The 11,982-nt window shown below is 39.5% G+C and overlaps 1 protein-coding gene across 1 annotated transcript; it reads right to left on the minus strand.

Moving 5' to 3' along the window:
• Positions 1 to 8,847: 8,847 nt before the first annotated feature.
• LOC132307012 (protein NRT1/ PTR FAMILY 2.7-like) lies at positions 8,848 to 11,716 on the minus strand. Its single transcript, XM_059804661.1, has 4 exons — positions 11,572 to 11,716; positions 11,266 to 11,483; positions 10,057 to 10,595; positions 8,848 to 9,729 (listed from the first exon to the last, which is right to left on the minus strand). Exons 1-4 carry the CDS (start codon positions 11,705 to 11,707, stop codon positions 8,889 to 8,891), a joined length of 1,734 nt encoding a protein of 577 aa, XP_059660644.1. The 5' UTR covers positions 11,708 to 11,716; the 3' UTR covers positions 8,848 to 8,888.
• Positions 11,717 to 11,982: the final 266 nt, after the last annotated feature.

The raw sequence follows: 11,982 nt of genomic DNA on the forward strand, positions 1-11,982 counted from the left end.
GTCTCGCCAGAGCTCAAAGCACTACATGCTAACCGATCAGCATCTGCGTTATGTTCTCTCGGTAACTGTATGAATTCAATCTTTGCAAAGTCCTTGGCTTTATGCAGAACGACAGAACGATATGCCTCCATCATGTCATCCTTGGTCGTGTACTCACCATTTACCTGCCGAACAATCAACTGTGAGTCACTATAAACAGTCAAACTTCTGACATGTAGCTCTCTGGCCAACTTTAACCCATTCAGCAACGCCTCGTATTCCGCTTCATTATTGGTGGCTCGGAACTCAAGTCTGAGTGCTTGACTCAAAGAGGTACCCTCTGGGGTTTGCAGTTTAACCCCAATTCCTGCCCCCATCTGATTAGAGGAGCCATCCACATAAAGTTTCCAAGAGCCGCATCTAAGGTCTTCTTCCGTATCCTTAGAGTCACATTCTAGCAGGAAATCGGCTACCGCTTGTCCTTTGACAGCCGTTCTCGGCTCATACGTTATATCAAATGAGCTTAACTCTATGGCCCATTTTGTCATTCTGCCCGAGAGTTCTGGCTTGTGCATAAGCACTCTGATTGGAAAAGTTGTTAGGACAACTATAGGGTGGGATTCGAAATAATGCCTCAACTTTCTTTTTGCGTTTACGAATGAAAGTATCACCCGTTCGGCCTTCGAGTACCTTCGTTCTGCCTCGGTCATTGTCTTACTGACATAAAACACCGGTGTTGCACCCCTTCCTTGCAACGAATCAGAACGGCACTTGTCGCAACACTAGATACTCCGAGATATAGATATAATTTTTCTTCTGGATCCAGGGCTGACAGGACTAGTGGATTCTGCATATATTCCTTCAAATGGGTTAATGCTTGTCGTTGTTCATCCCCCCAGACCTGTCTTCCATGACTCCGGATCGTGTCAAAGAACGGCTTGCAGCGGTCTGACAACTTAGAAATAAATCGACTTAATGCAGCTATTCGTCCTGTGAGGGCTTGCACTTCTTTGATCGTCTTTGGCTCGGCATTCTTAATCAAAGCCTTTGTTTGAGCAGGGCTAGCTTCGATGCCTCTGTGATTGACCACATGTCCTAAAAATTGACCGGAACTCACACCGAACGAGCACTTGGTTGGATTGAGCCTCATCCCATATCGCCTCAGCACATCAAATACATCTTGCAGATGTTTCAGATGATCATCCTTCTTCCTACTCTTTACCACCATATCATCAATATAGGCTTCCACAATCTTTCCTATTTGATCCTTGAAAATTTTGCTAACAAGCCTTTGATAAGTTGCTCCCGCGTTTTTTAGTCCGAAAGGCATAACTTTGTAACAGTATGTCCCTCGCTCGGTAACAAAAGAAGTTTTTTCTTCATCTGCCGGGTCCATAGGGATCTAATTATAACCTGAATAAGCGTCCAGAAAGGTTAAACACTCATACCCGGTGGTGACATCCACTATTTGATCAATCTTAGGCAGCGGGAAGCTATCCTTCGGACAGGCTTTGTTCAAATTGGTGAAATCAATGCATACTCGCCATTTCCCATTCTTCTTCTGCACGACAACGACGTTGGACAACCAATCAGGATAGTGCACTTCTCTGATGAATCCCGCATCGAGCAGCCTATCAATCTCCTCGGCTATAATCTGGTTACGTTCTGGAGCAAACCTTCGTTGCTTCTGCTTTACTGGTTTGAAATTGGGATTGACATTCAAGGAATGACAGGATACAGAGGGATTAATTCCAGGCATGTCTAGGTGACTTCATGCAAATACATCGGCATTGTGAGACAAGAAGTCAATTAGCTCCTGTTGCTCTTCCCTGGTCAGTCTTACTCCTACTCTGGTAGTTTGCTCTGGCTTGGACTGATTGATCTGCACATCCAGAAGGGGCTCTTCGGTCAAGTCAACTGGCTCCTCCACCCTATTCTGCTTGGGTGGAGGTTCCTATAATTGCTATCTTGGGCTCGCCGAACGGATGGGCGCCTTCCCTTTCCCAACATATTTTAGTGTGACGGAATAACACTCTTTGGCTGCAACCTGATCCCCATGAATGTCTATCACCTTATTTTCATCGGGTCCGAGGCACCTCATGACCTGATGTAGAGTTGAGGGCACACCTTGGACTCTGTGAATCCATCCTCTTCCCATCAGGAGATTGTACGAGGGGTGAATCTCCACAACCACAAAAGTTTCCATAAGAGCTCGTTCTGCAGCTTGAACTTTTACTTCCACCATACCGATGGGCTCCACCCTCTTACCATCAAATCCTAACAGGGGATTTCCAGTGGGCTTGAGCCTCTCTGGCTTAATCTCGAGCCGATCAAATGTGTCCATTGGCATGACATTCACACTACTTTCGGGATCAATCAGAACTCTGCGCACCAGGCAGTTCGCCACTGTCAAGCTGACTACCAACGGATCTTCATGGGGGATTTGAATAAGCAGCAAGTCTGTCCTGTCGAACTTTATCTGTATCGATGTGATCTGTTGGTGCAAAGTATTCACACTGCTGACCCTTTTCTTCATCTGCGCCTGCCGTAGGCGCGTTCGGAGTAGCTCATCTGAGTCTTCGCTAGGCTCGGGTCAACCGTGAATAACATTGATTATACGAACTGGCTGTGAATTGTGGGAGCTTTGCTTCTGACTTCTTTTTACTTGCTCCATTGGTCGGTTCTGCTCTATCGCCGAGCCTTGGACATAACTCGCGAACTCCCCTCTAGCTATCAACATCTCCACTTGCCTTCTCAAATTCCTGCATTCGTTAGTCTGATGACCGAAATCGGAATGGAAAGCACAATGTTTAGTCTGATCCCTCTGTTCGAGGGGTTGCCTAATTGGCAGTGGTGGATGAAACTTATCTTTGTTCTCCTGATATAGCCTCGCCAGAGTGACCTTCAACGGAGTGATTAGCTCTTCCTCCCTGGACCTCTTTTCTGCCTTCCAGGAGGTCTGACGTTGCGGCTGAGCCTGCTTCTGCCTGATCTTTGCCTTAGACTTTTCCTCGGTCGACACGACCGACGCTGTAAGAGCATTGGCTGCCTCCTCTTCTTCCAGGCGCACAAAGCCATCGGCTCTTTCATTGAGTTCATCCATAATCGTTGGCGTGTTCACTACCAGACTGGTATGGAACGGAGTGCCACGTGTCATGGCCAACTTGAAGGCTTGAACCGCTGTAGAAGGGTGGCATTCAATCACCATACTCTTAGTGAGGTTAAACCTGGTGGGAAAAGCCTGGAGACGTTCATCTTTGTGCTGTTTCATTGTGAATAGGCTCGAGATGTCCTTCGGCGGACGCTTGTTCCCATAGTACTGGCTTATGAACCGATCGCATAGGTTCCGGAAGTTATCAATTGAGCCCCTAGGCAAGTTCTTGAACCAGCTAAACGTCGGTTCGGCTAGACTTGTAGGGAAACATTTGCACATTAAAGAGTCATTCTCCGTATTCAGAGCCATCTTCAACTGGATATGGTACACATGATCGATCGGATCGGTTGTTCCGTTAAACAGAATAAAGACTGGCATGGCAAACTTCCTTGGATGCGGAACATTCAGGATCTCATCAGTAAATGGTGAATCAACTGTCCGAGCTGCGGATCGGAGTGCTTCATTCTCTCTCTGGAGCCCAGCGGTAGCTCTATGAGCTACAGATGAACCGCGATGAGTGAGTGTAGCCATGAAGGGCCGGTAAGACGGATCGAATGACCGTTCCTCAATGAGCTCTCTTTGCCAAGGCGATACAACTCGGCGGCGATCAACCTCTATCACTTCCTCTCGGTTGAACCTTTCCTGATGCGGATCGAAGGTCATGGCTTTGTTCTGTCTGATCTGCTCATGTCGCGGATCAACGTGAGTCGATCCTTCGTGATCCTTAACTCGACGAACATTTGGCGGCAAATCTGTTGGGATTTATATGCCCTGGCATAGCAAATTCCTATCTGGATTATAGTGACATATGTTCCTGACATATCTGAAATATTTATGATTTATATAATTGGTGAATTCAATGTATCATGTTTCGATTCACTATGAGATTGATAGTGTCCATGTAATTACAAGAAATATTTATATATATGTATGTGATGGCAATCAATGCATGATATATAAATAGTAATTATAAATTGTTCATAGTCAGTAATTATGGATGGACTCATAATTAATTAAGACTTGAACTGGATCCGCGTTAGGTTGAGATATATTGCGAGAGCCGTCGTATGCAATTACTCCCTATCACCGTCATGGCATTTGACTCTTAAGCATGAGAAAAGTATAGACTCTTTTATTAATTAATAATTACTTTGATTTGTTCGGCGGATTCTTCGGGATCCTTAGACCGACACTTTGGGTAATTATGTAACTAATAGTTAGAGGGTTATATTTTCAATATTTGCATCATTGCTACTTGTGTTTCTTTTGTATTGATTATGGTTGATCACAAAGTAAATTCGAAGGCCTTCGTCTGTTTTTAGACAAAATGATTTATTATATATATATTTATTTAAATTATTATTTTTGTCAAACAAATGTTTTATTGTGATCGAGTCAGAAATAATCAGAGGTACCAAATTAGATATATTAATTAAGTAGTCGGATTGATGGCTTTATTTATCCGATAACTAATTATGCATAGAGGGGTCAAAGTGCAATATTGACTTAGAGGTTATTTATTATTTAATTGGAGTTCAATTAATTTCTTTTAGTGGAGTAGAAATTAATTTATGAATTAATTGAATTGGGTCCATGGACCGGGCCAATTATTAATTCATTGTAGCCAATAAAATAATAGGCCTAATGGATTCTCATTCATAGCCCAACTTGATATTGGAATCATATTAGATTTGAGACATATGAATTAGAGATGGAGAAGGATTTGTTGTTTCCTTTTCTTTATTTTTATGTTGCCTATAACTATACATGGTCTATGTATATTTTAGGGGGTGATTTTTAATGAGAATGAAAAAGGAATTTATTTTCTCTATCTAAAAAATTAGGGTTTATGTTCTCATCTAATGGAGGCTCCCACAAGCTTAGTTTTCCAAGGTTATTCATGGAGGCTTATGAGTGATTCCTAAAGGCAAAACAATTACCAAGAAGATGGATATCCAAGAAGAAGGCATCTTGCTAAGGGATCTACAATAAGTGAGAACATTCACTTTAGAGGAAAGTTTTAAAGGTTTACTCAGACCTTTGATGTAAGTATTCAATCTGTTAATTGAATGATACATCATATTTTATTTTTTGCATAAAAGTTGTCTCTATGTGATGAATCAAGATCTATGAATTAAAATCCCTCAAAAAGTTTTTAAAACTAGCACGTTTCCCAACAAAATCGTCCATCCTCCTTTCATCACGGTGGAGAGCTGACTGATTGTTCTCGTCCTGCTCGTCTTGATGTGCGATATTAGATTGAATACCTCCTTCACCAGCCGGAAGTGGACGCGGAACCGCCGGCATTTGCTGATGCTGCATTCCAGCTTTCAATTCTTCATTCTCTCTTTTAAGAGCTTCGATCAAGTTCATCAACTCCACAAGCTTCGTTTGCTGGACAGCCTCCATCGGATTGGAGCTTTCACCTATCATTATTCCTGAACGGAGTAAAGGCATTAATCTCAAGTTCTTGAGTAGATCTGAGCTTCGTGAGGGCGAATTTCTCAGATCTGGACTCGAATTCTCCGAGTTATGCTTACGGTTGACGAGATCTAAATTCTCTGAATTCTAAATCCATCAGATCCGGCCGCAATCGAACAACTCGTTGTTGCGTAGATCTGAAGCCACTTCCGTCAAAGCAACAGAACTAAAATTCCTCCAGAATAGGTCACAATCTCTCAGATCTGGATCCAACTTCCAAAGATCGAGTTTCGTTTTCACGAATTAGTCTGAATCTACGCGATATTGATCAATGATCAATCAATCTTCAACGATTCTCACAGACGGCGCCAATTGAAGATGTAAGGAATTCATTTCCATTTTCTCTCTCTAGAATTCTTACACTTCAACAGAATGAATCTCTCTCCCCATTACTTCTCATATTTATAGGTATTTACAAACATTAATGGGTTGCCAGATCTGGGCCCGTTCCTCTGTGGGCTTTGGTCATCTTCGATGGGTTATTCGCGTTCGGCCCATATGGCAGTATTTCTTTATGGGCTGGACCCAGCTGCTCGGACCGAATGTCATGTTCGCAGGTCATATCCGGCCCATATCACTTCTGGCCTCCTCAATATGTCTTCACTGTATAGACAGTCTCTATTTTTTTGAATTAAAGAAGTGGTCAAAAATCCATTTCAAGACATACCATTAGAAAAGTGCGTACGTAGTATTGTAATAATAAAAATACTCCTTAATGGGTTTGTTAGGTCTTCAAAGCTAAAAACACTCGTCACCGCCACCGACGCAATAAGAGAGTGGTAAACAAAAAAAAAAAAATGAAAAAAGAAAAAGAAGAAGCTAGTGATGTATTTTTAGGGCCAGAATTCTACAATGGTGAATGTCAGGTCTCAATTTTAACTTTAAGTGCCGCACTCGGGGCAACGCTTTCAGGCGCAGACGTTGTTAAAGACCACGTGTATAACTTATCGGGCTCAGAGTCTTTTACTATTGGTTTTGATTGAAAGAGTTGAATGAAGAGCTAAAGAGAGCGCTAAGGACACAGCAAACGCGAGTTATTGGTCTGCTTGATTTGTAATTATGAAAATAATTTTTTATTTTGAAAAAATTATATAAAAAACTCTTTTTGATTCGATTTTTTAAAAATTATTTTATAAAAATTCAGTTATAAAAATGCATATTTTCAGATAAGCATAAAAAATTATTCTCTAAAAATAATTTTTTATTTTTTAAGTTATTGAAAATAATTTTTAGAGTTACAAACTAAATATATTTTTATCTTTGTTTAATATATATATTCAACAAGTGTCATTGTGAACATTATACTTTCACCTTCACAATGACCTAGTGATGGTAATATATTTAAGAGCGAGGGTAATATTATTACATCCAAATGGAACGCATGTAACATTATTACAACAAGATGCAACACAAGCAAGATCATTACCTTTAGATTAATTTGGAGTGTCAGGACTTCGCCTTGACTAATTTTTAAGAACCCATGAAGGGCGCATTCTCAGAAACGACTGAGTAAGTCACAGAGTATTGACCGTGGAGGCATGGCTCCAAGAAAATTGTTTGCATTCGGTGAGAGACGAACCTTAAACTTAATGCTTCATTGAGCAACAGGATCAAGTGACCTTACCACTTGAACCAATCTCTTTGAATTGACAAGATAGGCATGCAACACCATTTAATTAAGAATACAATGTTGAATGTATTGGATCATTGATACAATGAGTATTGTGTCTTTGATATAATTAGTATTCTTTTTAAAAATAAGATATTGCATGTGTATCAAAATAATGCAACCCTGATGCATTATAAATTAACGAGACCCTCTTATATATAAGAGAGGATTCTTTTGTTATGTGTGTGTTGTGTCGTGTTGTGTAGTGGAAGAGGATGTGGAGGTTTATATTAAAAATAACCTAGATGGGTGATGAATGGGTTTTACTTGTTACCTTATTTAATTTTTTCTTATTTTAATTTTATTGAAATCAAACTCACAAAGCAAAAATAAAGTACAAGTAAAGCAAATAAAGTTTTAGATCGAGATGACACCAGGAATATTTTTAGTGAGGAAATCCCGATTAGTGGAAATCAACCAATCGCTATGGGAAAATCCTCATGGACTATGTCGTCCAGAGCAAAATGATCCACTATATTTGAAACAAAATATACAGATTCAGGCTAACACCATATCGTTCTACCAAAAACCAATCGCTGACAATCCCTGACTTTACGACTCCCCCGTTCAACAGCTCTCGACCTTAGGCTTACTCTTGGTCTCTGTAGAAGGATTGCCGGTAGATCAAATAATAATAATAATTATTTAAAAAGTCTTTGCAAAATAGGAAGTCAAAACATGCAAACAAGGAAAAAAAAGTTACCAAAATCTACTGAAAACCTTGAACCAATTCAGCCACCTTAAACCAGTTCAAGTTGGCTAGTAGCAAATTATTGCAAACCAACTTTGACACTTGATCTTGTTCTAAGAAACTTGAATCAGTTCAAGTTGGACAGAATGTAAACTTTTTAAAAACTCAATATTAAACCTTTAAGTGTCCTCGCACATCCTCTTACCTTCCTAAAGCGTTGTTCTCATCGTCCCAGAGTGTATTAAAGTATGAATACGATCACTTCTTCAATGCCGCTTCCGATTTTAATTCTTAACAAATCGAACTGAAAATTTACAACTCATTTTGACAATGCGAAATTTGCCAATTACAAATTTATATCCCACAAAATATATATATTTGCTCCCAAGTTAGATATATGAAGTGAAAAAGAAGGGAAGCATTCTTTCTACCAGACTCAAGGAGCTAAGACATAGCATTTGACGGAGATTTACTCCATGATCACCGGACTGCAAATGTTGATCTATTACGGTCATACACATCTGTTTGTTGGGATTTCGCATGGGCTTTTAATGTTTCAATTCCTATTCCCATTGTGCCTCCGTGTTTATTGTAGTTAGCATTGGGCTAACTCCTTATGGGCTGTACTCTGATCTCCTTTATTCAATTGAAATTTAATTTAAAAAAAAAAAAAACTTTAAACCATGATGATCGTGAGAAATGTAGAAAGTATCTAATCAACTTTAAAGAATAGTATCAAAATACCATAAAAATGATCTAACATTTCAAAACCAAAGTCAAAACATGCATAGTATGCTTCTCACAATACTACTGATTTTGTTAATTAATGATGTGAAATCCATCTATTATCAACAAGTGTATATTGAGGAACAGTAGGTAGAAACATCAAAGCCCTTTGCTTTTTATTATCAACATCACTTGTAAGAGCTAGAATCATCATCCTCAACCTTTTCAACACTTCTATACTTGTACAACCTTGCACATACTAAATAATAACCGAAGTTTAATACCCCAACCACAGCCAACATCCAATACATATTATCTAGTCTCCCATTATTTATATTATCAGGTAACCAACCAGTTACTTTCCGAAACAAATCAATCACGGCCGTGCTTAAATAGAAACCTATTCCTATAATCATCGCGATCATCGCAGTTGCCATGCTTCTTAATGACGCTGGAAATTCCTGATAGTATAATGCAACTTGTCCCGGAAAATGAAGTGCTTCGCCAATGCCAACAATAACCAGTTGTGGAAGGAGCCACAAGGCCAGCATTGGCACAGTATAACCAGGCTGGTCCTGGACTTGGTTCGCTCGGACTATATCAAGCCGCTTGGACTCTACTAGGGCTGACACAGCCATGGTAAGTACATTTAACACGTGGCCGAGCCCAAGACGTTGGAGTGGCGTCGGAGATTGACGAGTTAGCTTTTGCCACGTAGGGCATAGGAATCGGTCGATGAGGGCGAGAGAGATGGAGGTGGAGATGAATGCAGTGACTAGGATGGACCCAGCTGGGATTTTGAAATGAGGCCCAATGTGACGGTCCATGCTTAGAGTTTGGAGGACCACTAAGCTAGATTGGATCCCTATTGTGGTGCTTAATAAAATACCAGTGGACCACAGTGGGAAAATTCTGATTATAGTCTTTAGATCTTCTACTTGTTGGACAGTGCATAGCCTCCATGATCTTGTGATTTTGCCATCTAATTGTATGTCCTTTTCTGTTTTCAGTGCTGCGCGATTTATGAACCTGCAAGAAAGACACTTTCAAATTATGAGATCTTTGCCATGATTAATTTTGTAGCAAACATCACTAATGTGACACAATAGAATTACAAGTGTTCATTTTAAAGTTTAAAAAATAAAAATAAAAATGATACAGCTAGAAGAATAGTACTATTTTGACTTCTAGAAGAAGTAAGTGTGTTTTTTAGGATGTCTATGAAAACATCATGAGTAATACTGCTTTTTATGAACCACTTCCTGATAGTCTACTTTTGAGTAATTATTGCCAATTGGATCTTAATTATCTTCTCTTGAAAAAACCTACATGTAACATTCATACATGTATCCTTACTTGAAGCTTTTAGTTGGTTCCGTTAGCATCATGCTGGTCACCCCATCATGCTCATTGTAATAATCCTCACTTCTGGAAGAAAGCAAGACCTTCCTCTTTCTAATGGCGGCAACAAAAACCTGAGCTAAATCCAAGAAAGGGCTCCCTTGTGGCTTAACGTGACGATAATAGCGGCTTCCCAGGAGGAAAATGACTAAGCCAATTACATTAGCCGCCACACACAGGCCAAACCCCATTGCCCAACTCACATTGTCCTCAACGTAGACAATAGCTGTTGCACTTACAACTGAAGAGGTGTACATGGTGAAGAAGAACCAATTAAAGAAGATCCCATGATGCTTGGGATCATCAAATTGGTTGGCTCCCATCGTTGCTATAGTGAAGCGTGTGCCCCCGACACCAATTGATATGAGTGTTATACCTGCATATAGGACTCCGAATTGGATTTTCGATGGAATTTTGCACAAGATTGATCCATTTCCACATGGTGAAGGTCTCAAGGAATCGACTGTGGCGGTTAGGAGGAATAGGACCATGCCCTGCGAGTGTAGAATATATTTCATGATATTTATCATGAAAAACGTTAAATATCACGAAAAACATGGTAACACCCTTTAATATACAGTATACTTGAATACCATCATCGGTACTAAGTGCTTGTGTTACCTGCTTCTTGTACTGGCCGGTAAATTTTTCTTTGTAATTTGTCCCCAAAAAAGTAAAAAATAAAAAACATTTTCTTTGTAACAAAGTGAATTACTCCTATATATTATCTTCTCTCATATATATATGTATGTATAGTCTATAGACATCATATTGGACTACGCAATTAATTTTCAGATGAAGAACTCGAAGATGTAATTTGTCCGCAAAAAAATAAAAATATTTTCTTTGTAACAAAGTGAATTACTCCTATATATTATATATGTAAATAATCTGGGACTACGCAATTAATTTTCAGATGAAGAAGTCGAATATATTCTTAGCGGTAGTGATGATATCAGTTCATATTTCTTAAAGCTGCTTCAAAACACTGCATTAAAGTTACAAATAATTAAGTCAACACAATCAAGTGGACAAAGCTATCTTTCTTTTTTTACGTAGTTCATAAAAATTGAATATTATAGTTAAATAAGCAATATATATATATGATGAAGAGTATCATGAAGAAAGTGATCGAAACTGATATATAATATTGTCACCACTTACCAGCAAAGAGATGAATGAAGAAATGGAGATGACAGAGTAACAGCCTAGAAAAGAGTCGGCAATAATGGCGCCGATGACCGGAAATAGACTACTGCAACCGTTAACCACGTTACCAATTTGAGCAGCATCAATGCTCTTCACGTTGAATTTCCCAATAAGATAAACAATAAGATTCGCCATCGCACCACCAACGGCTAGTGTCAAGCCTGCCATAGTTGCTGCAATATTGAACAAAAAGACCACGTAATAATATGTTGGTGCAACATATATATACACACATAGTTGAATATGAGATCAGAGAGAGACCTATGATGAAGGGGAAGGTGATCCAACCGCCTCGTTTGCTACCGGAATCTGACATCTGCACTTCCGAATCACCGGGCCTTGCGCCGTTCAATTTGCTATTCAAGTTATTCAACTGTTGTGACCGTGTAGCAGCCATTACTGCACAACCGGGTTAATTTGATGAGGAGCTAGGGTGATATATCCCTTTAATATATAAGGTGAAAATACTACCCCACCACTCCACCACTAATGGTGCACCTTCTCTCTTTGTCAAACCAAAGAATCACATGGATATTTAAACAACAGTGATTGTGCACCGAAACGAACAATGTGGCTCAAGCATTATAGAAATGGATTAGCTAAGGAAGAATCACTTTATGCATTTATTGTTATTATTATTATTATTATTATTATTATTTTTTTTTTTTTTTT

Source organism: Cornus florida, unplaced genomic scaffold (assembly GCF_030987335.1).
Source record: "Cornus florida cultivar Cherokee Brave unplaced genomic scaffold, ASM3098733v1 CherokeeBrave_3.0.0_Hap2_Chr05, whole genome shotgun sequence".
In the NCBI taxonomy this organism is placed as follows: Eukaryota; Viridiplantae; Streptophyta; class Magnoliopsida; order Cornales; family Cornaceae; genus Cornus; species Cornus florida.